Below are 27,593 nucleotides of genomic sequence, written 5' to 3' on the forward strand. Positions count from 1 at the left end.
GTTCCAAGTAAGACCCCAACAAAATCAAACTCCAAGGCTTGAAGTTCCCCAGGGGTGTGTTTTTATTCTTTGTATATTTTATAATTTTTTAAGCAGCTCAGGGACACCGACATTGAGTGGGTGTCTGTATAAATTCTCTTCAATAAATAGATAAATAAAACCCCTTACACTGGTAGGTCATAAGGTTTATTCAAGGATATTTCTTACATTTCAATTTATAAAATGGTAAACTAAAAAGGCAGAGAAGTCCAGAGTAACAGGTTTCTACCTGAATTAAGGTTGCACTTTCATTATAATTTGAGAAATTTTGCTTATCCATAGCATCTATCATCTGTCTATCAAGAATCATCTATCTATCTATCTATCTATCTATCTATCTATCTATCTATCTATCATGTATCTTTCCATCTATCTATCTATCTATTATCTATCTATCTATCTATCTATCTATCTATCTATCTATCTATCTATCTATCTATCTATCTATCTATCTATCTGAAAGACCATATGTGTATCTGTCTATCACTATTGAAAAATGATTAAATGCAGCAAAACGATCACTTCTTTTGGAATGGGCGATCATATAAAAATTAATCATAAATATTGTACATAAACTGTTCTTTAACAGAAATAAAAAAATATGTTTCTATAGATTTATTATAAGTCTCTTGTAGAAAACATTCTTTCAAACCTTCTGCTGACCAAAAAGATTACATGAGGAACTAATTTTTCTTTATGAGTTGCTCCCTGTGGTTTAGTTCAGGTCTGAAAACAATGATATAGCATTTGGGGAGGAATATGCATCCCAATAATGCAGCGCTGGAGGCCAAGATGGAGAAGACCTCCACAGCTACCATGGCTTTGCCTTTTGTGCTCAGATATGCTGGAAAGAAGGAGATCCACACACTGCAAAAGGCCAACATGCTGAAGGTGATGAACTTGGCTTCATTAAAGCTGTCAGGTAATTTACGGGCAAGAAAAGCCACAATAAAGCTGGCAATGGCCAAGATACCCATGTAGCCCAAGACACAATAAAAGAAGAAAGCTGACCCCTCGTTGCATTGTAAAATCATTTCTTGGAGTTCTGAGTGCATGTCCAACTCAGGGAAAGGGGGAAATGTTGACAACCAAAGAATACAAATACATACTTGAAAGAGGGAGTTTGAGAGGACAATAGAAAGAGCCAATCTTCTCCCCACCCATCTCCTCATCTGAGATCCTGGTTTAGTGGCCATGAAAGCCACAACCACAGTGATGGTTTTGGCCAGTACACTAGAAATTGCCACTGAGAAGGTAATGCTAAACATTGGTTGCCGGAGAAGGCAGGTCAGTTCTCCAGGTTGGCTGAGGAAAAGCAAAGAGGAGAGAAAACAGAGGAGAAGAGAGGCAAGGAGGGTATAAGTTAAGGACCGGTTGTTGGCTTTGACAATGGGAGTATCCCTGTGCTTAATAAAAGTTCCAAGTACCCAAGATGTCAAGAAGAAGAAACCAAGAGCTGCTAAGGATAAACCAATTCCTAAGGTTTCTTCAAAAGATAGAAAGAGCAGCAGTTTCAGGATACATCCTTTCTTTTCTTGATTTGGATAATGATCTTCTGGACATTCAAAACAATCTTCCGTATCTATAAGAAAAGTCAAGGAGTTTTTTCACCTAGGCATTCCATAATACTGAAAATCACCTTATTAATTTTATGCATCAAGTAGTTTATTAATGTTTGCTTAAGTCTAAGGCAAAATTTTAGAATGCCTACCCTACCATTTTGATTTGAAATCTTTCCTTCTGGGCAGGGAACACAGTCATAGCAGCAGAACTGATCCCCTTCAATCCCTTTCTTCCAGGATCCAGGGAAACAAGGGTCATTGCATCGAGAAATTGGAGGAACCTAGCGACAATCATAAAAGAATTTGAAACATGAGATATTTAAAACTGGTTGTATTTTTCCATCCTTTATATTGGGAAATTATTTTTGACTTCCCAAAAGAATACTGAATTGATTAATTTCATCCACAACTTAAAAAGATGTAGAAACTTCATTGATGTAGAAAAGGTCCTGCTTGAAGGGCAGGGAGAATAAGTAATTACACAGGGTGGCAATTTCATAGAAACATGGCCGCTCTTGTGATTTCAAATGGAAATGCAAACCAAATGTCCAAATATGTCTTTTGTATTGTAATATCATTTTGTCACATTGATGAGTACTGGATCATCAACAACATTTGTAAAGAATGTTGAAAGACAGTACTCAAGAAAAATATTTAAATGAATGGAAGAACTGGATTGATTATATTCAAAATAGATATCGGATTAAGAAATTTCGGATTGCTTTTGAATGAAGGATGTTATTTTTGATTTTAATGGAAGAAGTCAGGTTATGTGAGAGAGAAAGATTATAATTGTGTTAGATTTTAAAAAGTTTAATGTATGACTGTTTTGTTTAAGGAACTATACCTTGTGTTTGCTCCGGGAAGTCCGGGGGGGGGAGGGGGGTTTAGGAGGGAGGGGGGGAGGGGGAAAATTTAATTGTTGTAAAACTTTTTTAATAAAAAAAAAAAAACATTTGTAAAGAGTGTACCAGTCTTTATTTTAAAAAACCAGAAATGATCTTTCAGAATAGATTGTGTTCAATATCAGATCATAATGGATTAAAATATATTTGATACAATAATTCGTAAACCTGGTTAAAATTTGGGTTCCAGAAAATCACATCTTCATCAATGAACAATTCCTTCCCTTTCAGAGTCTCTAGATCCACCTTTCCAACTCTAAGTCTCTGAAGGGATCTGTTTGGAAATATGATCAAGTTGGTGATGTCGAATCCACCTGTTGCTTCTCCTTTCTCATTCAGGAACACTCTCTCCCCAGCTGAATTGTTAAAAGAAATACCTTGAAGAAATGGATGGAGCTACTTGAAAGAGACGAGATAGACAGTTGAAAGCAATATAACAGAGAAGAGAACAACATATTCAGGTTTCATTCACTCATTCTTCATATTCAAATAACTATTATTAAATAGGTATGTTTAGAAATTTGATCATCAATATTGCATGGAAATGTACATGTCCACTCAAATATTTGTTTGATATTATTTTAAGGAAAGATAAAGGAATAAACTGAAGCACAATGAAAATAAGCTTTTGGAATTTTGTCACGTCCTTCAATTGTGTTTTATGTCCACTACTTAAACAAGTAATTTAAGACAAATCATATCTAATCTTTCCTCATTGGTACAAAACTATTTGGGAGTCCAATTAATTTCTTTTAGCCAGATTTTGGAATCTGAGACTTAAGCATTCTTTGATCGAAAAGTGAGAAACAGAGACTATAGAGTTCTTTCAAACTATGGATGTCACATCTAAGGAGGACCACCACTTTATTGCTCTAAATCTCTGATAGAGACAGAAAGCTCAGCCTGTCACTCATGAAAAGTTCATGAGCCACACAAAAGCTCTTGGAGAATTGATTACTTTTTGGAAAAATCAATGAAAGGTAATTAAATTATCATTTTAACTATCTCTTATTGTGCAATCTATGGAGATTTATTAAATAACTCCTACTGCTATTTAAATCATGATTTTTACAGTTGCTTCTGAGTGCTCAGAATAGAAGAATACGTGAATGTCAAAATAAGAACACAATCAGTTTTTCTCTATCTTTTTATACAACACAACAGAGTTGGAAGGGACTTTGGAAGTTTTCTAGTACACCACCCCACTCAAGGAGAAGACTCTACAATGATTTAGACAAATGCCTCTCCAATCACTTTTTTAAAATCTCCAGATATGTAGCACTCAGGATTTCTGAAGGCAAGTTTTTGCATTTATTCATTGTTCTGTAAAGGAATTCTTCCTTGTTTTTATGTTTTTCTCATACTTAAGATGATTCTACATGCAGAAAATATTAAGGCTTTACAGAATAGGTTCAAAACATAATTCTACATCAAACTATTCATTGAAATAAAAGAAGAGTCCAATTCAAAGAGAATACCTGCCAAGCCTGAAGATGTGGAAGATCAGTCTTTTTACCCATCATAGTTTTCTTCCTATTGAAAACCAACATGTGTAGAGCCTGCAAAGCATGAGCCACAGCATAAACAACATTGTAGACACTGTAGCTGTGCCCAGTCATTTCCATTTCAAATATAGATGCAGGAAGATCCTCCAGCTTCATCTCCTCAGTGCACTGCCTACTGTCTGTTTCTTGTAATTCTGGTTTTGGAAATGTACAATCAAAAGATTGTTCCCAAACATTCTGCCGAAACCCATCTCTGTAGTCTGAAAGAAGATTTGTGGTCTGAAGAAATTCCTTGAAACCTACAACTTCTTTTGAGTGAAGAGTGAAGGAAAGAGCCCCATGAAACATCTTCAGATCCCATCTGATATGAGTGCCTGGTAATACAAAATCAATCTGTGCAGTCATGATCCACACCTTTCTTAATAATGCAGTTTCCTTGCTTTCAGGATCTATCAGAAATATTATACATCTTAGCCATATAACTGTCGAGACTTCTCCATAGACAAGAAACACTTTGGCTTTGCTATTCCTCATATTAAAGGAAATAGTGGAGATCATTTGAGAAAGTTCGGAGAATCTTTCTAAGTGGAGCTGTTGAGCAAGACTTTCTATAAATGCTGTGCAGATTCCGTTCTCTGAAAGTAAGGGATGCATTTTCTGTAAGAAATTTTCTCCATTGTTGTTATCAAAATAAAATATCCCAATCCATGTCCACCTGAAATGACGAAGTAGTTGGATAATCCCAATGTACTGATGGTCCTCTTCGGGGACCATGAAATATAGTGAAGAGAGCTTACTGGTCTTAAATTCCTCTTGGGCTAATGAGCCATATGTCAGCTAAAAGAAAATTCAGTAGTATTCTTTAGAGTCTTTAGATTAAATTTAATTTAATTTTTCTATCTTGTTTTCATGTAAAATATATCCAAGGAACAAGGTCAGGCAAGCAAAATCAAGCATTTAATACTGAGTGCCATACCAAGTGCACTAAGCAAACAGGTGGCAAGAAAATAGGGGCAGTCAGGCACAACACAGGTTATGTAGTCATATCACAAGAAGAGTCCTCCACTCCTCTGTTTACAACAAAATACCTTATGCCACCAGACTTGAAATCCTGGGTTTAGAAAATGTAGAACTCCGCCGCCATCGGCATGACCTGAGTATAACTCATAAAATCATCTGCTACAATGTCCTTCTTGTCGAAAGGATGTATCCTGAAACTGCTGCTCTTTCTATCTTTTGAAGAAACCTTAGGAATTGGTTTATCCTCAGCAGCTCTTTGTTTCTTCTTCTTGACATCTTGGGTACTTGGAACTTTTATTAAGCACAGAGATACTCCCATTGTCAAAGCCAACAACCGGTCCTTAACTTATACCCTCCTTGCCTCTCTTCTCCTTTATTTTCTCTCCTCTTTGCTCTTCCTCAGCCAGCCTGGCAAAGTGACCTGCCTTCTCCGACAATCAATGTTTGGGGTCACTTTCTCTGTGGCCATTTCTAGTGTATTGGCCAAAACCATCACTGTGGTTGTGGCTTTCATGGCCACTAAACCAGGATCTCAGATGAGGAGATGGGTGGGGAAGAGATTGGCCTTTTCTGTTGTCCTTTCTTGCTCTCTCATCCAAGTAGGTATTTGTATTCTTTGGTTGTCAACATCTCCCCCATTCCCTGAGTTGGACATGCACTCAGAACTGCAAGAAATGTTTTTACAATGTAATGAGGGGTCAGTTTTCTTTTTTTATTGTGTCTTGGGCTACATGGGTATCTTGGCCATTGCCAGCTTTATTGTGGCTTTCCTTGCCCATAAATTACCTGACAGCTTTAATGAAGCCAAGTTCATCACCTTCAGCATGTTGGCCTTTTGCAGTGTGTGGCTCTCCTTCTTTCCAGCCTATCTGAGCAGCAAAGGAAAAGCCATGGTAGCTGTGGAGGTCTTCTCCATCTTGGCCTCCAGCGCTGCATTACTGGGATGCATATTCCTGCCAAAATGCCACGTCATTGTTTTGCGGCCTGACCTCAACCACAAGGAGCAACTCATAAGGAAAAAATAGTTCCTCCTGTAATTCAGCAGAAAGTTTTAAAGAATGCTTTCTACAAAAACTTATAATAAACCTATAGAAACGTAAATTTTTATTTCTGTTAAATAACAGTTTATGTAGAATATTTATGAACTTTTAATATGATTGCCCATTCCAAAAGAAGTGATTGTTTTGCTGCATTTTACCATTTTTCAATACTGAAAGATAGATACGCAGACAGGCAGTCTGTCAGAGAGAGAGAGAGATGATAGATAGACAGACAGATAGAAAGACAGACAGACAGATAGATAGATAGATAGATAGATAGATAGATAGATAGATAGATAGATAGATAGAGTGATAGATGATAGATAGATGATAGAGTGATAGATGATATATAGGTAGATAAAGATAGATCGATATATAGATACATAGATGATAGATAGATAGATAGATAGATAGATAGATAGATAGATAGATAGATAGATAGATAGATAGATAGATAGATAGATAATACATAAATGATAGACAGACGATGGATGGATGGTTGGATGAATGGATGGATGGATGGATGGATGGATGGATGGATGGATGGATAAGTAGATAGATAGATGATAGAGATCAATATATAGATAAAGATAGATCGATATATATAGATGATAGATAGGTAGATGGCAGAGAGATAGATAATAGACAGATGATAGATACTATGTATGAGGTAAATGGCTCAAATTATAATGAAAGTGCAACCTTAATTCAGGTAGAAACCTGTTACTCTGGACTTCTCTGCCTTTTTAGTTTACCATTTTAGAAATTGAAATGTAAGAAACCTCCTTGAATAAAACCTTATGACTTACCAGTGTGAGGAGTTTTATTTATCTATTTATTTCAGAGAATTTATACAGCCACCCATTCCCTGTCGGTGTCCCTGAGCTGCTGAAAAAATTATAAAATATACAAAGAATAAAAACACACCCCTGGAGATAACAGTCAATCAGTTGAGCCACTTCATGGGTTCCTACCCACTCTGGGTTTCATGGGAGTAATGTCAGGGCTGCTTCTGTTCGTTGCCTAAGAAAGAAAAATCCTTGGCTCCATAGATTTGGAGAAAAGTAATTTTACTAGGAAGAAACTGAAAGCAGACAATTTCAACCAAGCTATGAGGCAAAACAGCGCCAGCGCAGCAACTTCAAACACAGCAGAACGTCAGACCTGGAAGCCATCTTTCTACCTTTGTGCCTTCAGACTTCACACCTGCCACAAATTCTACTGTGGGAAAATGGGATGGGGGATTGAATAGAGTGAAGAAGACATGTAGTCAAAATAAAATTATTTCTAGAAAGTCAAGGCTGTGATGCCCTACAGCTTTGCTGAGAAGAATGAGGAGGTATCTTCTGTTCTGGAGGTTACCTGATTGGCCGTGTGGTGGACATGTGGGTGAGGGGCAAGGTCTTGAACTTTCTTTTGGGTGTGGAAAACCTGGAAGCTTTCGGATTGGGGTTTTCCCAGATTTGCCAATATGACATCTCTAACAAAAGTTAACCTTGAGGAACTTCAAGTCTTGGAGTTTGATTTTGTTGGGGGCATTACTTGGAACCTTAACATTAACCCGAATCCCCTTCCAACCTAAGCTCCTCTGAGCTATGGAGTGCTTTCCAGGGTCCTGAAGTCCAAGCATCAGCCTGATACCAGGCAGTGTGAAGATTCAGGGAGGATTACGTTTAGAGCTGAACCCCCTTGTAGCTAGACAACCACATACCAGAGCCAATAGACTTGCCCTTGGAGATAACAGCAGATGCAAAGCTGCAATGTAAGCTTCCCCTATTCCCTCCCCTGTATTTTATGGTATTTTATGGCAACAAGCAACAGGCTGGCTGACACCTATTGATAAAGCCAGGTGCAAAAGAGGGTCAAAATGGGAACCAATCTAATCTTAGCATAGATGATGTTCCAGTGGAAGGGAGGGAACAATCATGAAGAAGCTACTTCTTCTGGGTCCCACTGGATAGCCTGACTTAGGAGAGAGGATCCACAACAGTCCCTGCCTCTCTGCTTTAGTGGATCACATGGATGTGATCAGAATAGACAGTTCTTCAAATAACCTGTTCCCAAGCCCTGTAAGGTTTAAAGGTGCCAACCGGCACCGTGAATTGTATCCAGTAGCAAATTGTCAGCCAATGCAGCTTCCACAGGTAAGGTGACACCTGTGCACACCTGGGTCTGCACAAACCATACAGGTGGCTGCATTTTGAACTAAATGGAGCTTCTGAGTTCAAGGGCAGCCCCATGTAGAGTTTCACGTAGTAATTTATTGATTACTGTTACTCATAATTTATCACTTTTATGAACATGTCCTTATGAACATGTCCAGAAATATTTTACAAGAAGAGTTCTCCGCTTCTCTGAAAACAACTAAATACCTTATACCACCAGACTTGAAATCCTGGGATTAGAAAATTTAGAACTCCGCCGATTCTGACAAGACCTGTGTTTAACACACAGAATCATCTATTGCAATGTCCTTCCTGTTAAAGACTACTTCAGCTTCAACCACAACAATACACGAGCACACAATAGATTTAAACTTAAAGTGAACCGCTCCAATCTTGATTGTAGAAAATATGACTTCAGTAACAGAGTTGTTAATGCCTGGAATGCACTACCTGACTCCATGGTCTCATACCAAAATCCCCAAAGCTTTAACCAAAGACTATCTACTGTTGACCTCACCCCATTCCTAAGAGGTCTGTAAGGGGCGTGCATAAAAGCACCAGCATGTCTACCATTCCTGTCTTAATGTTCCCTTTGGTTGTATTCAATTTGTATGGTTATTTCATGCTTATACTTATATATATTGTTGTTTTTGGTAAAATAAATAAATAAATAAATAAATAAATAAATAAATAAATAAATAAATAAATAAATAAATAAATAAATAAATAAATAAATAAATAAATAAATAAATAAATAAATAAATAAATAAAATGTAGTCATTAAACACAGGGTCAATCAAAAGTCTATACACTAATGCCCAGAGTATGAGGAACAAACAGGGTGAATTAGAAATTCAAGTAAATGATGGCAGATATGATATTGTTGCTGTTACAGAAACTTGGTGGGATGAAACCCACAAATGGGATAAACCTAGCAGACAACTTTGTTTCCCAAAAAGTAGAGAAGGGAACAAGGGGATCAGCCAAAATGGACTTAATTCTCACTAACAGAGATGAAATGATAGAAGGTGTTGAAGCTACAGGAACCTTGGAGGCAAGTGATCATGCAATATTGGAATTCAACATTATGCAAGCACAAGGAGTAGAACACAGTCAAACTAAAGCCTTGGACTTTAAGAGTGCTACTTTCAATGAACTTGGAGAGCTTGGAAGAATTCCATGAATGAGAATCCTCAAGGGGAAAACAACTCAGGAAGTTTGGGAAATTTTGAAAAGTGAGGTTATAAAAGCCCAATCTAGCACAATACCAACGAAGAAGGAAAATAACAGCTCTCAAAAGAAACAAGCATGGCTGCATAAAGAACACTCTGACAAATTGAAAGACAAGAAGGAAAAATATAAAAATGGAAAGAGGGGCAAATAACTAAGACAGAATATTAGCAAATAGACCAAGCCTGTAAAGATGAAGTGAGGAAAGCTAAGGCTCATAATGAATAAAGGCTTGTGACAAATGTAAAAAATAACAACAATAACAAAACCCTTCTTCCAACATGTTAAAAACAAGAAAAAAGTCAAGGAAACAATTGGTCCATTGCTGGTAGAAAGTGACAATAAGGTGACAAGCAACAGGGAGAAAGAAGAACTCCCTAATTTATTTTTTGCATCTGTCTTTACATAAAAAGAAACAAACTGTCCAACCTATCAAAAACTGCACCACAAAAACCAGATTAGAAATACAAGTTAAAACAGGGAAGAAAATGATAAGTGACGGAATCTTCTGTAATTTTATATGGGGTATTCTGTAATTTTATATGGGGTATTTTAGGTTGGTCAATTTGACGGTTTTAGTTCGGCCACTATTGAATAGGTATTTTAAATTGATTTTTAACTTTGTATACTTATTGCTTTTTATCTTGGCTGTACACCGCCCTGAGTCCTTCGGGAGAAGGGTGGTATAAAAGTTTAATAAATAAATAAATAAATAAATAAATAAATAAATAAATAAATAAATAAATAACATCTATCTAACCTAGATGAGTTCAAATCACCAAGAGCCAGATGGATTACACCCCAAGGTTCTGAAGGAAATGGCAGACGAAACACTGAACTGCCTTGACCTCATCTTCTGCAACAATCCAAACTCAATTTACGGAATACAAATTAAAGAACCTTTTTCAAACAGTGACCACTGCATGATTGATTTTCGTCTCAATATACGTCCATACTTAAATCGCCATAACACCAGAACTCCCAACTACAACTTCAAGAAAGCCAATTACGACCTTATAAACAACGATCTTTCACTTCTGAACTGGCAAAATCTGTTTGCAACCTGCATAACCGCTGATGACCTCTATAGAATCTTCCTACTTGAAATCAATAGAGTCATTAAATTATATGTACCACGAATGACTACCATGTCCAAGAAAAACAAACTACCCATATCAATAAAAAAGCTTCAATCAAAAAAAAAATCCCTCTGGAAAAGAAACAAAAAAGGCTATGTTACAAACTTCAGAAACCGTTACAGAAACATATGCAACCAAATTAAAACTGAATGCACAAATTACCACACCAAGCAAGAAGAAAACCTTCTACGCACAAATTCCAATCGTGCCTTTTATAATTTTGTCAACAGTAAACTTAAAGATTCAAGATCCATCCCACCACTAAAAGATTCTAACAACAAAGAATGCAATGACGAAACAGTCAAAGCAAACCTCTTCAACATTTTCTTTGGCTCAGTTTTTGTTAACTCCGATAACACATATCCAACATTCCACAAACGAACCAGCAATGACTATGATGATTTAACTCATATAGATTTCACAGAAGACAACGTTGGTAAAGCTCTTCACAACTTAAAACCATCGCTTTCTATTGGACCTGATGGTCTATGTGCATATTTCTTAAAAAAACTTTCCATTAATATAGCTGAACCCCTAAGTATTATCTTTGATAAAGCTTTCACTACCAGTTCTCTTCCCAAACTTTGGTCACTAGCCACAGTCATCCCCATCTTCAAAAGGAGACCCCAGCTTAGTCGAAAACTACAGACCGATCTCCCTTTGCGTCACCTGCAAAGTCATGGAATCTATCATCAATCAATCCATTACCTCACACTTAGAAACTAACAACCTACTCTCCAACAAACAATTTGGTTTCAGGAAAAGTTATCATGTAACTTACAACTTCTCCACTGCAAAACATTTGGACTTCAAATCTAGATCAAGGCAAATCAATAGATGCAATCTACATAGACTTCTGCAAAGCTTTTGACTCAGTAGTACACGATAAACTTCTCCTTAAACTAACATCCTATGGCATCTCAGGACCCCTCCACAAATGGATATCTGCTTTTCTGTCTAACAGACAACAAGTGGTCAAAATTGGCAATGCTTTATCAAATCCTGTTCCTGTCAAGAGTGGTGTTCCTCAAGGCAGCGTCCTTGGACCAACACTCTTTATACTATACATTAATGATCTTTGTGACCATATCTCAAGTAATTGTGTTCTCTTTGCTGACGATGTCAAACTATTTAACACCACAGACAACACTTCTATCATTCAAAACGACCTTGATCATCTAACCGCTTGGTCTAAAAATTAGCATCTCCAAATTTCAACCAGCAAATGCTCAGTCTTACATATAGGAAAAAAGAACCCAAAAACTAAGTACATACTAGATGGACATTACCTTACAGACGACCCCCATCCCGTTAAAGACCTTGGAGTTTTCATGTCAAATGATCTAAGTGCCAAAGTCCACTGCAACTACATAGCAAAAAAAGCTCTAAGAGTTGTAAACCTAATTTTGCGTAGCTTCTTTTCCAAAAACACCACACTACTAACCAGAGCATATAAAACATTTGCTAGACCAATTCTAGAATACAGCTCACCTGTTTGGAACCCTCACCACATCTCTGACATCAATACAATTGAACGTGTCCAGAAATATTTTACAAGAAGAGTTCTCCATTCCTCTGAAAACAACAAAATACCTTATCCCACCAGACTTGAAATCCTAGGCTTAGAAAACCTGGAACTCCGTCGCCTTGACAAGACCTAAGTTTAACTCACAGAATCATCTATTGTAATGTCCTTCCTGTCAAAGACTACTTCAGCTTTAATTGCAATAATACAAGGGCAACCAATAGATTTAAACTTAATGTAAACCGCTTTAATCTAGATTGCAGAAAATATGACTTCTGCAACAGAATCATCAGTGCTTGGAATACTTTACCTGACTCTGTGGTCTCTTCCCATAATCCTAATAGCTTTAACCAAAAACTTTCTACTATTGACCTCACCCCATTCCTAAGAGGACCATAAGGGGCGTGCATAAGCGCACAAACGTGCCTACCGTTCCTGTCCTATTGTTTTTCTTTTCTTCTTCCTATATATGTTTATATGTGTATATACTATATAATCTTTTTGTATGATGTTGTGACAAAATAAATAAATAAATAAATAAATAAAAACTATATCATTCAAAGATCCTGGAGCACAGTAGTCTTCCCGAGGACTAGAAAAGAGCTGATGTAGTTCCCATCTTCCAAAAAGGGGAAAAACAACAACTAGGAAACTACAGACCTTTCAGCCTGACCTCAATACCAGGGAAGATTCTGGAAAAGAAAATCAAGGAACAAATCAGCGAACACCTAGAAGCAAACAAAGTAATAACCAAAAGCCAACATAGGTTTGTCCAAAACAGATCATGCCAAGGAAATCTTAATGCATTCTTTGACAAAGTGAGAAAATTAGTGGAGCAGAGGAATGCTGTGGATAAAATTTGCTTGGACTTCAGTAGGGAATCTCCCAGATATGGCATGACTCCTGATATTCACTTTCTGTAACTGGCATTGTAGTGTAAGAAAAGAATGCGAACTAGAATGTAAGCAGTGCAGAACATCTTAGCAGAAAATCAAGCTTCATTTTGATGCCCATTAATTATTCCATAACAACCATAAGAATAAGAATTTTCTGCTCAGCCCCTTCAGAACTTACTTGTGGAATCTTGAAGAAACCTATAATTTCAGCTATATAAAATGATGTGACAAAATCCAATCCCCCAACAACAGCCATGAGATTCTTCTGACGATCACAATTGTAGTTAGGGACAAAATCCTGGGATTTGAAAAGCAGGTCCAGAGTGGTGCGATAGGTCATCCTTGAATCATAGTAACTGTCATAGATGTGGAACCCAAGAGTGACATTGGGTAAGATCTGGGAGTCCTCATTGATCTCCTTTACAGCAAAAACCAAGGCAAGGATGTGCTGGTAGAATTTGATTAATACACTGCAAATGAGTTAAATAGCCCAGTTGAAAAAGGAAGTTGGCAAATTCTCATAAGGTGGCATCATTTCTATATGAAATAGCAAACATTTCTTTCTCTGATGAAAGTAGGAAAGTAATAGATTTTCTAAAATACTGAATAAATTGTACACAGTTCGAATTTGCTTTTCTAAAGTAATAGCATGATTTGCAACAAATATCCTCTATAATAAAATAAAAAATAGTGCTTTTTTCATGGAACTCAATTTAGTTTCTAATTTCCCCCTAAAATGGAGTATATACAATTTCAGCATTTATTTGTCATTTATTGTATGTATGTTTTGTTCAGAGTGACAATACAGATTTAAAAAATAAATAAATCTTAAGCTTACTAAATGTTCTTCAAAAGATGTTTTCATACATTATATGACAAACACTTCACCACAAAGTAAAGAAAAAGGTGAATTCTATGACTAAAAACATTTGAAAGTTAGACTTGGATTAGATATAAAGACTACATTTATACTCAGAACTTTTTAATCTTAGACGTAATTTTTGGGAAACTGATTAACGTTAGAAAAAGAAAACAAAAAGAATCCTTACTTTGGTGTGTCATAAGATGTTTTATAAGGATGTTCCTTAAAATTAATTTCATGAAGGTTGTAATAGGTGTGGGACACTATCCCACCAATGATGAGGTCCCCAGGTTGGTACCACTCATGTGGAACAAGGAAAGCATCACTTGCAGGGCAGCTCAGAGTCACTATTTTCTTCACTAGAAACACTAGAAGGAGCAACATCTTCACTCTTGAAAATGTCTCCGTCTCTCATCCTAACCTACAATAAAGGTTGCATTATTCCAACAGCTAATCCAGTGATTAATTTAAGTTTTATATCTGAGAGTGAGTCTAATCAGAGTGCCCACCGTTGGGTATTTGAATATCCATGAGAGTGAAAATTCATGTAGAATCAGCGTTTGAACAGATACTCTGGCAGAGGAGAATAGAGGGAGGAAAGTGCTAGCAATGACTCTGACACACAGTCATTATTATCCTTGTTTCAATCTCTCTGGGGTTCAAGATACATTGATTGTGGTTGAATTGAAATAACCTTCTGTGCAGTTTTCCATGTTTTGATGGTGAGTGAAGAAAATATGGTGATTCCCGTAGGAGGTAATTATGTTGTTTCTAATGAGAGAGTAAGTGGCTGAAGTGTAAATGCTTTTTTAAATGCACAATTGCTGCTACAATGTACGGAGGGGAATTTGCAATACCGAATGCACTTGATTTTGGGAATTTTTTTTTACAATGAATAATAAGTACAGTTCCCCTTTCTTTGAATAGCGTTAAGATGCATAGATATTTTGGCATTCCTTTATGTTAAGAAGTTTCCATGGTTTCCTTCCAGATCCTCCTAGAAAGAAGGGAATACATCTACTAGTTCCACAATGTTAGTTTGGGTGACAATTTTTTTAAAGCTAGCCATGAGGAGGACGTCTACTTTTTTTTCTTTTTGGAATTGGGAAGGATTTTCATTGGTCTGATATTTGTAATAAAAACGCTTTGGTGTAAAGTGGGTTTGAAAATGCATTTTTTCCTTTATATGTTTATTTATTTATTTATTGATTGATTGACTGATCAAATTTATATACCGCCCTATCTCCCGAAGGACTCAGGGCGGTGTACAGGCATTTAAAAAACATATAAATACAATATAAAAACAATTAAAAAACTTATTATAAAAAGCCCGTTAATTTAGAATTAAAAATATAGAATAAAACCCAATTTAAAACCAGTAATTTAAAATCTAGCTCAGTCCTGCACAGTTAAATAAATATGTTTTAAGCCCGCGGCGGAAGGTCCGGAGGTCCGAAAGCTGACGAAGTCCGGGGGGTAGTTCATTCCAGAGGGTGGGAGCCCCCACAGAGAAGGCCCTTCCCCTGGGTGTCGCCAGACGACATTGCCGCTGACGGCACCCTGAGGAGACCCTCTGTGAGAGCGCACGGTCGGTGAGAGATATTCGGTAGCAGTAGGCGGTCCCGTAAGTAACCCGCCCAATGCCATGGAGCGCTTTAAAGGTGGTCACCAGCACCTTGAAGCGCACCGAAAGCCACAGGTAGCCAGTGCAGTCTGCGCAGGATGGGTGTTATACGGAGCCACGAGGGCTCCAGCTATCACCCGCAGCCGCATTCTGACTAACTGCAGCCTCCGGATGCCCTTCAAGGAGCCCCATGTAGAGACCATTGCAGTAATCCAGGTGAGACGTCACGAGTGCGTGAGTGACCGTGCATAGAGCATCCCGGTCCAGAAAGGGGCGCAACTGGCGTACCAGGCGAACCTGGTAGACCGCTCTCCTGAAGCCGGCCGCCAAATGATCTTCTAAAGACAGCCGTCCACCCAGGAGGACGCCTAAGTTGCGAACCCTTTCCATCGGGGCCAATGACTCGCCACCGATGGTCAGCCGCGGATTTAGCTGACTGTACCGGGATGCCGCATCCACAGCCACTCTGTCTTGGAGGATTGAGCTTGAGCCTATTTCTCCCCATCCAGACCCGTGACGGCCTCCAGGCACCAGGACAGCGCTCGAGAGCTTCGCTAGTGTTCCGTGTAGAAAAGTACAGCTGGGTGTCATCCGCGACAGCTGGTACTTCACACCGAAACCACTGATGATCTCACCCAGCGGCTTCATGTAGATGTTAAACAGAAGGGGGCGAGGATCGACCCTCGGCACCCCACAAGTGAGGCGCCGGGCCGACCTCTGCCCCGTCAACACTGACTGCGACCGGTCGGAGAGATAGGAGGAGAACCACCGATAAACGGTGCCTCCCACTCCCAATCCCTCCAACCGCGCAGCAGGATACCATGGTCGATGGTATCAAGGCCGCTGAGAGGTCTAATAGGACCAGGGCAGAGGAGCAACCTATCCCTGGCCCTCCAGAGATCATCCACCAACGCGACCAAAGCCGTCTCCGTGCTGTAACCGGGCGAAAACCGGACTGGAACGGGTCTAGATAGACAGTTTCATCCAGGTGCAAGGGAAATTGATATGCCACCATATTTCTATAACCTTCGCTGAAGGTTGAGACCGGACGATAATTACCTAAAACAGCCGGGTCCAGGGACGGCTTTAAGGAGGGCTCACCACCGCCTCTTTCAAGGCGGCCGGAAGACACCTCCACCAAAGAAGCGGTCGAATCGCCTGAGCCAGCCTCGTGTCACCTCTCGAGTGGCCAGCACCAGCCAAGAGGGCACGGGTCCAGTAAACACGTGGTGGCATTCAACCTACCCAACAACCTGTCCATGTCCTCGGAGCCACAGGGTCAAACTCATCCCAAACAATGTCACCAAGACCACCTCGAGCATCTCACCTCGTCACTGCAATCTTGGTCCAGACCATCCCAAGCTGAACGATTTTATCGTATAGATAACCGTTAAACTCCTCAGCACGTCCCTGCACGGGTCATCCCGCCTCCCCTGGTGTAGGAGGGAGCGAGTCACCCAAATAGGCGGCTGGGCGGTTATCTGCCGATGCAATGAGGGAGGAGGCGAGCTACGCGCTTCTCAATGCCACTAGGTAAGTCCTGGTATAGGACTCACTAGTGTCCGATCAGCTCAACGGCTAGACCTCCATGAGCTCTCTAGGCGTCTTCTCCGGCGCTTCATCCCTCTCAGCTCCTCGGAGAACCAAGGAGCCGGTTGGGACCTGCGCCGGATCAGAGGCCGCAAAGGCACGACACGGTCTAAGGCCCCCGCCGCAGCCCGTTCCCAGGCCGCAACAAGTTCCTCAGCCGAGCCGTGAGCCAGATCCTCAGGAAATGGCCCAAGCTCCGTCCGGAACCCATCCGGGTCCATCAGGCGCCTGGGGCGGAACCAACATATCGGCTCTGCCTCCCTGCGGTGGTGAATGGCGGTCAGAAAGTCCAGGCGAAGAAGAGAGTGATCTGACCATGACAAAGGTTCAATGACTATTTCCTTTAAGTCCAGATCTCTCGACCACTGACCAGAGAGAAAAATCAAATCCAGAGTGCCACCCCCAATGTTTTTTTTTTTTTTGTTTACATTTATACCCCGCCCTTCTCCGAAGACTCAGGGCGGCTTACAATGTATAGGGCAATAGTCTCATTCTATTTGTATATATTTACAAAGTCAACTTATTGCCCCCCCAACAATCTGGGTCCTCATTTTACCTACCTTATAAAGGATGGAAGGCTGAGTCAACCTTGGGCCGGGCTCGAACCTGCAGTAATTGCAGGCTTTGTGTTCTTAATAACAGGCCTTACCAGGCAGAGCTAAACCGGCCCTTCGTGAGTAGGGCCATCAACTACTTGGGTCAGGTCATGGAAGCCGTGAACTCCCGAGCTGCCGTCGATGATGAGCCGGAAGATGGCAAGTTAAAGTCCCCCATGACTAAAAGTCTGGGGGTCTCAACTGCCACCCCAGCCAGCACCTCCAGGAGCTCGGGCAGGGCAGCTGTCACGCAGCAAGGAGCCAGGTACGTGATCAGCAAACCCATCTGACACCTACGACCCCATCTCACAAAGAGGGATTCGCACCCGGCAATCTGAGGTACAGTGGTCTCCCTCGGCTCTAGACTCTCTCTAATCACAACCGCCACCCCCCCACCCCTACCCTGGGCCCTCGGCTGATGGAATGCACGGAAACCCGGTGGGCACATCTCAACAAGGCACGCCCCTTCAGTGCCCAACCAGGTCCCCGTAATGCCCATAAGGTCCGTGAAGCCCTCCTGTATAAGGCCACAGACAAGGGGGGCTTTGTTCACCACGGACCGGGCATTGCACAACATCAACCGAAGGCCCAAGCTCTGAGGATCCTGACCATCCGGGGAACGGGAGAAGTCCAAGGGGTCGGAGCGCGTGATCGCTTTCAGACATCGGGCACGCGCCCCGAACTTGATATGACCCTCGCTCGCCATACCTGCCTCTCCCACTTACCGTGTCGATAGAACCACCCTCACAACTAGGAACACATTCCTCCCCCATAACCTCCGAACCTGATAGAGAAAGCCCGCCGCAAGCATGTGCAGGAACTGGCCCCCTACCCGACGGGTTACCCCCATTACCCGCCCTTACCCTCCCACCCTTTAAAAATTCCCTCTCTAAAAAACCCCACAAGCTCTTCTTTTTCGCATGCCACCTCTGTGGGTCCCAAGACCCGTCATGGAGGCCGGCCCTTGATAACGAGGCGGGCCATTCCTGCGAGGCGGGGGCACCTCGCAGGCGCAAGAGTTCACAAGACGAATAGCGCATAACAACTGAAGATAAACAGATAAAAAATAAAAATCGGCAATAAGAAGGGTCCATCTCCGAGTGGCAGAAATGTCATAATATGATGGTAGTCCAAAATGAGGATGGGCTTCAGATGGAAAACAAAAACAAAAAGGACAGGCTAGATGGCAGTCTGCCCAAGCCTCATCCAAACATCCTGGAACGGGGGTGGGGGTGCATTGGTCGTGGCACATGACCTCCTCTGTCCCCAAGCAAGTCTCACGCCTCTCCCCAATAGCCCAAATAGGGCCAATCCCAGCCATAAAGATCTCAAATGGCAAGGGGAGAGGCATAGCTGGAACTACAACAGTCACGAGAAGGTTAAGCAGGGACAGGTCAAAGATACCGCCGTCGCCTCCCCAAAATCCTCCAACATCTGCTTCCAAAAATGGCCAGAAAACTACCGTCCAGGGGGTTACCTCCATCTCTGACACCCCCCTAGTAGATCCAACCATCCCGGAAGCCAGATCTCTCCGAACTTCTCCTTCCAGGAGGCCAAGCCTGTCCAAATGGCTGAGCCTCCCCGAGAGGCCGGAGGATGTGGAGGAGCCAAGTTCGCAAACTGGCAACAGGGGAAAAGCCGGAAAAGCCGGAAAAACTCCAACATAGTGGAAGATGGAAAATCCAGGTCGTCCCAGATCGTGGCAGGGGACCAAACCTCACCGCTTGAGAGGAAGCCAACGGCCAGGCCAAAAATCGGGCTGAAACTCCAGGCCGAAAAGCCGGCCGAGACAAACTGACTCATCGCCCCACCTCCTTAAGCCTGGAAAACATGGCCGCCGCAGTCCACCGCTTCGCCCTCCCAGCCTCGTTCTCGGCAACCACGGGTATAAAAAGATCCAAAGACCTCTCCCGCGGCTGCCAGAGAGATGATGCACCGGGCAGGGAAAGGCAGGCAGCTAAGCAGGCGGTCCAGGCGTCGCCATCCTCGGAGAGCCGCTCGATCGCCGACGGTAAATCTTCAGCGCCGCGCCATCTTGCGCATGCGCAGAGCTTGAATATGTAATGCTTAAGTAATTCTTAAAGTTTCTAAAGTATTACTGAAAATGTATTTGAATTATCTACGTTAAGAAAAGTTAAAGAAAACGATGTATTAGTTTGAAGAAAAGTTACGAGTTTTAAAAAGGAAGCATACAAGAAAAAACCTATTATTTTATAGGATAACTTGGAGGGAATGATCTAAATTTAATGAGTTAATTGGAATTACTTGGAATGTTATTGGTTTAACTGAAAGAGAACTTTAAATTTTGTATGTTGAAAGGAAGTTTTTTGAAAAGATGCATTAGAACTTTCTGCTCTTAGATTGTTTTAAAATTTTTTTAGTGTTTTAAAATGGATAAAAAGTATTTTTTTTTCCCTTTAAGATTAAAGATTTTGAAAGAATAAAGTGATTCTTGTTTCTATGATTAGAGGTAATTTATAAAGATAATGAAGTGCAAACAGAAATATATATTATTTTCAAAGCAAGGAAGAAAAAGCAGAAATGGTTCCATTGGTTGCTTTATTCAAAGACGAGAATATACTTAATCATGTTTTTTTTTATTTGAAAATGACTTGAACTAGGGTGCTGTTGAAGACTCCTGCGAGTCCCTTGGACTGCAGGAGGATCAAACCGGTCAGTCCTATAGGAGATCAATCCTGACTGCTCTCTAGCAGGCCAGATCCTGAAGATGAAACTCAAATACTTTGGCCACCTAATGAGAAGGAAGGACTCACTGGAGATGAGCTTAATGCTGGGAAAAATCGAGGGCAAAAGAAGAAGGGGATGACAGAGAATGAGGTGGCTGGATGGAGTCATTGAAGCAGTCGGCATGAGCTTAAATGGACTTCAGGGGACGATAGAGGAGAGGAAAGCCTGGAGAAACATTGTCCATGGGGTCGTGATGGGTTGGACAAGACTTCGTGACTAACAGCAACAAGCAATTTTGGGGGAACTGGCTGAGCTTATAAAAAGAAAAAAAACCTTTTACAATGGGATATCAATTGGTTTTATACAGTGGTGTTCCTAAAATTTCAGTTCATAAAAGTGATAAACTAAGTGTGACACTAATTAATAAATCACTAGTGTGCATGGAAATCTACATGGGGCTGCCCTTTAAAAGGACTCAGAAGCTCCATTTAGTTCAAAATGCAGCCAGCTGTATGATTTTGTGGAGACCCAGGTGTGCACAGGTGTCACCTTTCCTGTGGAAGTTTCATTGGCTGACAGTTTGCTTCTGGATACAATTAAGGTGTTGGTTGGCATCTTTAAACCTTACAGGGCTTGGGACCAGGTTATTTGAAGAACTGTCTCTTCCTGATGACATCTATGTGATCCACTAGAGCAGAGAGGCAGGGAATATTGTGGGTCCCCTGTCTTAAGTCAGGACATCCGGTGGGACCCAGAAGAAGTAGCTTCTTTGTGATGGCTCCCTCCCTCTGGAAGATCCTCTATGCTAAGATTAGATTGGTCCACATTTTGATCCTTTTTGCAAGCCCTGAGCACCTGGTTTTATCAATAGGTGTCAGCCATCCTGTTGCTTGATGCCATAGAATACGGGGGAGGGAATAGGGGAAGCTTACATTGCAGCTTTGGAGCTGCTGTTATCTCCAAGGTCAAGTCCATTGGCTTTGGTATGTGGTTGCCTAGCTATAAGGGGTTTGAGCTCTAAATGTAATACTCCGTGAGTCTTCGCACCGCCTGGTATCGGGTCGATGTCTGGACTTCAGGACCCCGGACAGCACCCCATAGCTTGGAGCAGCTGCCTTAGGTTGAAAGGGGATTCGGGTTAATGTCAGTGTTCCAAGTAAGACCCCAACAAAATCAAACTCCAAGGCTTGAAGTTCCCCAGGGGTTGTTTTTATTCTTTGTATATTTTATAATTTTTTAAGCAGCTCAGGGACACCGACATTGAGTGGGTGTCTATATAAATTCTCTTAAATAAATAGATAAATAAAACTCCTTACACTGGTAGGTCATAAGGTTTATTCAAGGATATTTCTTACATTTCAATTTATACAATGGTAAACTAAAAAGGCAGAGAAGTCCAGAGTAACAGGTTTCTACCTGAATTAAGGTTGCACTTTCATTATAATTTGAGAAATTTTGCTTATCCATAGCATCTATCATCTGTCTATCAAGAATTATCTTTCTATCTATCTATCTATCTATCTATCTATCTATCTATCTATCTATCTATCTATCTATCTATCTATCTATCTATCTATCTATCTATCTATCTATCTATCTATCTATCTATCTATCTATCTATCTGAAAGACCATGTGTGTATCTGTCTATCACTATTGAAAAATGATAAAATGCAGCAAAATGATCACTTCTTTTGGAATGGGCAATCATATAAAAAGTTAATCATAAATATCATACATAAACTGTTCTTTAACAGAAATAAAGAATTATGTTTCTATAAGTTTATTATAAGTCTCCTGTAGAAAACATTCTTTCAAACCTTCTGCTGACCAAAAAGATCACATGAGGAACTAATTTTTCTTTTTGAGTTGCTCTCTGTGGTTCAGTTCAGGTCTGAAAACAATGATGAAGCATTTTGGGAGGAATATGCATCCTAGTAATGCAGCGCTGGAGGACAAGATGGAGAAGACCTCCACAGCTACCATGGCTTTGCCTTTTGTGCTCAGATAGGCTGGAAAGAAGGAGATCCACACACTGCAAAAGGCCAACATGCTGAAGGTGATGAACTTGGCTTCATTAAAGCTGTCAGGTAATTTACGGGCAAGAAAAGCCACAATAAAGCTGGCAATGGCCAAGATACCCATGTAGCCCAAGACACAATAAAAGAAGAAAGTTGAACCCTCGTTGCATTGTAAAATCATTTCTTGGAGCTCTGAGTGCATGTCCAACTCAGGGAATGGGGTAAATGTTGACAACCAAAGAATACAAATAAATACTTGAAAGAGGGAGCTTGAGATGACAATAGAAAGAGCCAATCTTCTCCCCACCCATCTCCTCATCTGAGATCCTGGTTTAGTGGCCATGAAAGCCACAACCACAGTGATGGTTTTGGCCAGTACACTAGAAATGGCCACAGAGAAGGTGATGCCAAACATTGGTTGCCGGAGAAGGCAGGTCACTTCTCCAGGTTGGCTGAGGAAGAGCAAAGAGGAGAGAAAACAGAGGAGAAGAGAGGCAAGGAGGGTATAAGTTAAGGACCGGTTGTTGGCTTTGACAATGGGAGTATCCCTGTGCTTAATAAAAGTTCCAAGTACCCAAGATGTCAAGAAGAAGAAACAAAGAGCTGCTGAGGATAAACCAATTCCTAAGGTTTCTTCAAAAGATAGAAAAAGCAGCTGTTTCAGGATACATCCTTTCTTTTCTTGATTTGGATAATGATCTTCTGAACATTCAAAGCAATCTTCCATATCAGAAAAGTCAAGGAGTTTTTTCACCTATGCATTCCATAATACTGAAAATCACCTTATTAATTTTATGCATCAAGTAGTTTATTAATGTTTGCTTAAGTCTAAGGAAAAAATCTCCTACCCTACCATTTTGATTTGAAATCTTTCCTTTTGGGCAGGGAACACAGTCATAGCAGCAGAACTGATCCCCTTCTATCCCTTTCTTCCAGGATCCAGGGAAACAAGGGTAATTGCATCGAGAAATTGGAGGAACCTGGTGATAATCATAAAAGGATTTGAAAAGTGAGATATTTAAAACTGGTTGTATTTTTTCATCCTTTATATAGGGAAATTATTTTTGACTTCCCAAAAATAATACTGAATGTATTAATTTCATCCACAACTTAAAAAAATGTAGAAACTTCATTGATGTAGAAAAGGTCCTGCTTGAAGGGCAGGGAGAATCAATAATTACACAGGGTGGCAATTTCATGGAAACATGGCCACTCTTGTGATTTCAAATGGAAATGCAAACCAAATGTCCAAATATGTCTTTTGTATTGTAATATCATTTTGTTACATTGATGAGTGCTGGATCATCAACAACATTTGAAAAGAATGTACCAGTCTTTATTTTAAAAAACCAGAAATGATATTTCAAAATGGATTGTGTTCAATATCAGATCATAATGGATTAAAGTATATTTGATACAATAATTCATAAACCTGGTTAAAATCTGGGTTCCAGAAAATCACGTCTTCATCAATGAATAATTCCTTCCCTTTCAGAGTCTCTAGTTCCAGCTTTCCAACTCTAAGTCTCTGAAGAGATCTGTTTGGAAAAATGATCAAGTTGGTGATGTTGAATCCACCTATTGCTTCTCTTTTCTCATTCAGGAACACTCTCTCCCCAGCGGAATAGTTGAAAGAAATGCCTTGAAGAAATGGATGGAGCTACATGAAAGAGACGAAATAGACAATTGAAAGCAATATAACAGAGAAGAACATATTCAGGTTTCATTCACTCATTCTTCATATTCCAATAACTATTACTAAATATGTATGTTTAGAAATTTGATCATCAATATGCGTGGAAATGTACATGTCCACTCCATTATTTGTTTGATATTATTTTATGGAAAGATATAGGAATAAACTGAAGCACAATGAAAATAGGCTTTTGGAATTTTGTCACATCCTTCAGTTATGTTTTATGTCCACTACTTAAACCAGTAATTTAAGATAAATCATATCTAATCTTTCCTCACTGGTACAAAGCTATTTGGGAGTCCAATTAATTTCTTTTAGCCAGATTTTGGAATCTGAGACTTCAGCATTCTTTGGTAGATAAATGAGAAACAAAGACTATAGAGTGTTTTCAAACTATAGATGTCACATCTAAGGAGGACCACCACTTTATTGCTCTAAATCTCTGATAGAGACAGAAAGCTCAGCTTGTCACTCATGAAAAGTTCATGAGCACACAAAAGTTCTTGGAGAATTGATTACTTTTTGGAAAAATCAATGAAAGGTAATGTAAACTATCATTTTAACTAACTCTTATTGTGCGATCGATTGAGATTTATTAAATAACTCCTACTGCTACCTAAATCATGATTTTTACAGCCAGTTCTGGGTGATCACAATAGAAGAATACGTGAGCGGCAAAATAAGAACACGCACCAGTTTTTCTCTATTTGTTTTATACAACACGTTGGAAGGGACTTTGGGGGTCTTCTAGCACACCACCCCACTCAAGGAGAATACCCTACAATGATTTAGACAAATGCTTCTGCAATCACTTCATTAAAATCTCCAGATATGTAGCACTCAGGATTTCTGAAGACAAGTGTTTGCATTTATTCATTGTTCTATCAAGAAATTCTTCCTTGTTTCTATGTTTTTCTCATATTTAAGATGATTCTACATGCAGAAAATATTAAGGCTTTGCAGAATAGGTTCAAAACATAATTCTATATCAAACTGCTCACTGAAATTAAAGAAGAATCCAATTCAAAGAGAATACCTGCCAAGCCTGCAGATTTGGAAGATCAGTCTTTTTACCCATCATAGTTTTCTTCCTATTGAAACCCAACATGTGTAGAGCCTGCAAAGCATGAGCCACAGCATAAACAGCATTGTAGACACTGTAGCTGTGCCCAGTCATTTCCATTTCAAATATAGATTCAGGAAGATCCTCCAGCTTCATCTCCTCAGTGCACTGCTGAGAAACACTGTCTGTTTCTTGTAATTCTGGTTTTGGAAATGAACAATCAAATGATTGTTCCCAAACATTCTGCCGAAACCCATCTTTGTAGTCTGAAAGAAGATTTGTGGTCTGAAGAAATTCCTTGAAACCTACAACTTCTGTTGAGTGAACAGTGAAGGAAATAGCCCCATTGTACATCTTCAGATCCCATCTGATATGAGTGCCTGGTAATACAAAATCAATCTGTGCAGTCATGATCCACACCTTTCTTAATAATGCAGTTTCCTTGCTTTCAGGATCTAGCAGAAATGTTATGTATCTTAGCCATATAATTGTCCAGGCTTCTCCATAGACAAGAAATGCATTGGCTTTGCTAGTCATCATATTAAAGGAAATAGTGGAGATCATTTGAGAAAGTTCGAAGAATCTTTCTAAGTGGAGCTGTTGAGCAAGGCTTTCTATAAATGTTGCGCAGATTCCGTTCTCTGAAAGTAAAGGTTGCATTTTCTGTAAGAAAGTTTCTCCATTGTTGTTATCAACAGAAAATATCCCAATCCATGTCCATCTGAAATGACGAAGTAATTGGATAATCCCAATGTACTCTTTGGGGACCATGAAATATAGTGAGGAGAAATTCCTCTTGGGCTAATGAGCCATATGTCAGCTGAAAGAAAATTCAGTAGTGTTCTTTAGAGTCTTTAGATTAAATTTAATTTAATCAAGCAAGCAAAATCAAGCATTTAATAGTGAGTGCCATACCAAGGGCACTAACCAAACAGGTGGCAAGAAAATAGGAGCCGTCAGGCACAACACAGGTTATGTAGTCAGTAAACGCAGGTCAATCAAAATGAACTCAAAAATCTATATACTAATGCCCAAAATATGAGGAATAAACAGGATGCATTAGAAATTCAAGTAAATGAAGGCAGATATGATATTGTTGCCATTACAGAAACTTGGTGGGATGAAATCCACAAATGGGATAAACTTTGTTTCACAAAAGGTAGAGAAGGGAACAAGGGGATCAGCCAAAATGGACTTAATTCACACTAACAGAGATAAAATGATAGAAGGTGTTGAAGGTACAGGAACCTTGGAGGCAAGTGATCATGCAATATTGGAATTCAATATTATGCAAGCACAAGGAGTAGAACACAGTCAAACTAGAGTCTTTGACTTTTATTTATTTATTATTTATTATTTAAATTTATATACCGCCCTATCTCCCGAAGGACTCAGGGCGGTTCACAGGCATATAAAACATCAGTGTACAAAATTAAAATAATCTTTAAAAAACTTATTCCAATGCCCTATAATTAAAAATATAAATATAAATATTAAAATCAATTTAAAACCCCTATAAAATTTAAAATCTAAGCCAGTCCTGCACAGATGAATAAATGTGTCTTGAGCTCGCGACGGAAGGTTCGAAGGTCCGGAAGTTGACGGAGTCCTGGGGGGAGCTCGTTCCAGAGGGCGGGAGCCCCCACAGAGAAGGCCCTTCCTGGGCGTGCCAGGACACTGCCTAGCTGACGGCACCTGAGGAGTCCCTCCTGTGAGAGCGCACGGTCGGTGAGAGGTATCTGGTCGCAGTAGGCGGTCCCGTAGATAACCCGGCCCTATGCCATGGAGCGCTTTAAAGGTGGTCACCAAAACCTTGAAGCGCACCCCGCAGGCCACAGGTAGCCAGTGGAGCCTGCGCAGGGTGGGTGTTATCAGAGCCACGAGGGCTCCATCTATCACCCAGCGCGCATTCTGGACTAACTGTAGCCTCCGGATGCCCTTCAGGGAGCCCCATGTGAGAGCGTGCAGTAATCCAGGCGAGACGTCACGAGGGCGTGAGTGACCGTGCATAGGGCCTCCCGGTCCAGAAAGGGGCGTAACTGGCGCACCAGGCGAACCTGGTAGAACGCTCTCCTGGAGACGGCCGTCAAATGATCTTCTAGAGACAGCCGTTCATCCAGGAGGACGCCTAAGTTGCGCACCCTCTCCATCGGGGCCAGTGACTCGCCACCGATGGTCAGCCGCGGATTTAGCTGACTGTACCGGGATGCCGGCATCCACAGCCACTCTGTCTTGGAGGGATTGAGCTTGAGCCTGTTTCTCCCCATCCAGACCCGTACGGCCTCCAGACACCGGGACAGCACTTGATAGCCGTTGGGGTGGTCCGGTGTAGAAAAGTACAGCTGGGTGTCATCCGCATACAGCTGGTACTTCACACGAAACCACTGATGATCTCACCCAGCGGCTTCATGTAGATGTTAAACAGAAGG

At 40.5% G+C, this 27,593-nt stretch overlaps 1 protein-coding gene across 1 annotated transcript; it reads right to left on the reverse strand.

The window, feature by feature from the left end:
• Window positions 1-722: 722 nt before the first annotated feature.
• Window positions 723-14,272, reverse strand: LOC131197062 (vomeronasal type-2 receptor 26-like). The gene is made up of 5 exons (XM_058180676.1): window positions 14,076-14,272; window positions 13,205-13,496; window positions 3,985-4,848; window positions 1,756-1,882; window positions 723-1,621 (listed from the first exon to the last, which is right to left on the reverse strand). Exons 1-5 carry the CDS (start codon window positions 14,270-14,272, stop codon window positions 723-725), a joined length of 2,379 nt encoding a protein of 792 aa, XP_058036659.1.
• Between the last annotated feature and the right edge of the window lie 13,321 nt (window positions 14,273-27,593).

This window comes from Ahaetulla prasina, chromosome 4 (assembly GCF_028640845.1).
Source record: "Ahaetulla prasina isolate Xishuangbanna chromosome 4, ASM2864084v1, whole genome shotgun sequence".
Lineage (NCBI taxonomy): Eukaryota > Metazoa > Chordata > Lepidosauria > Squamata > Colubridae > Ahaetulla > Ahaetulla prasina.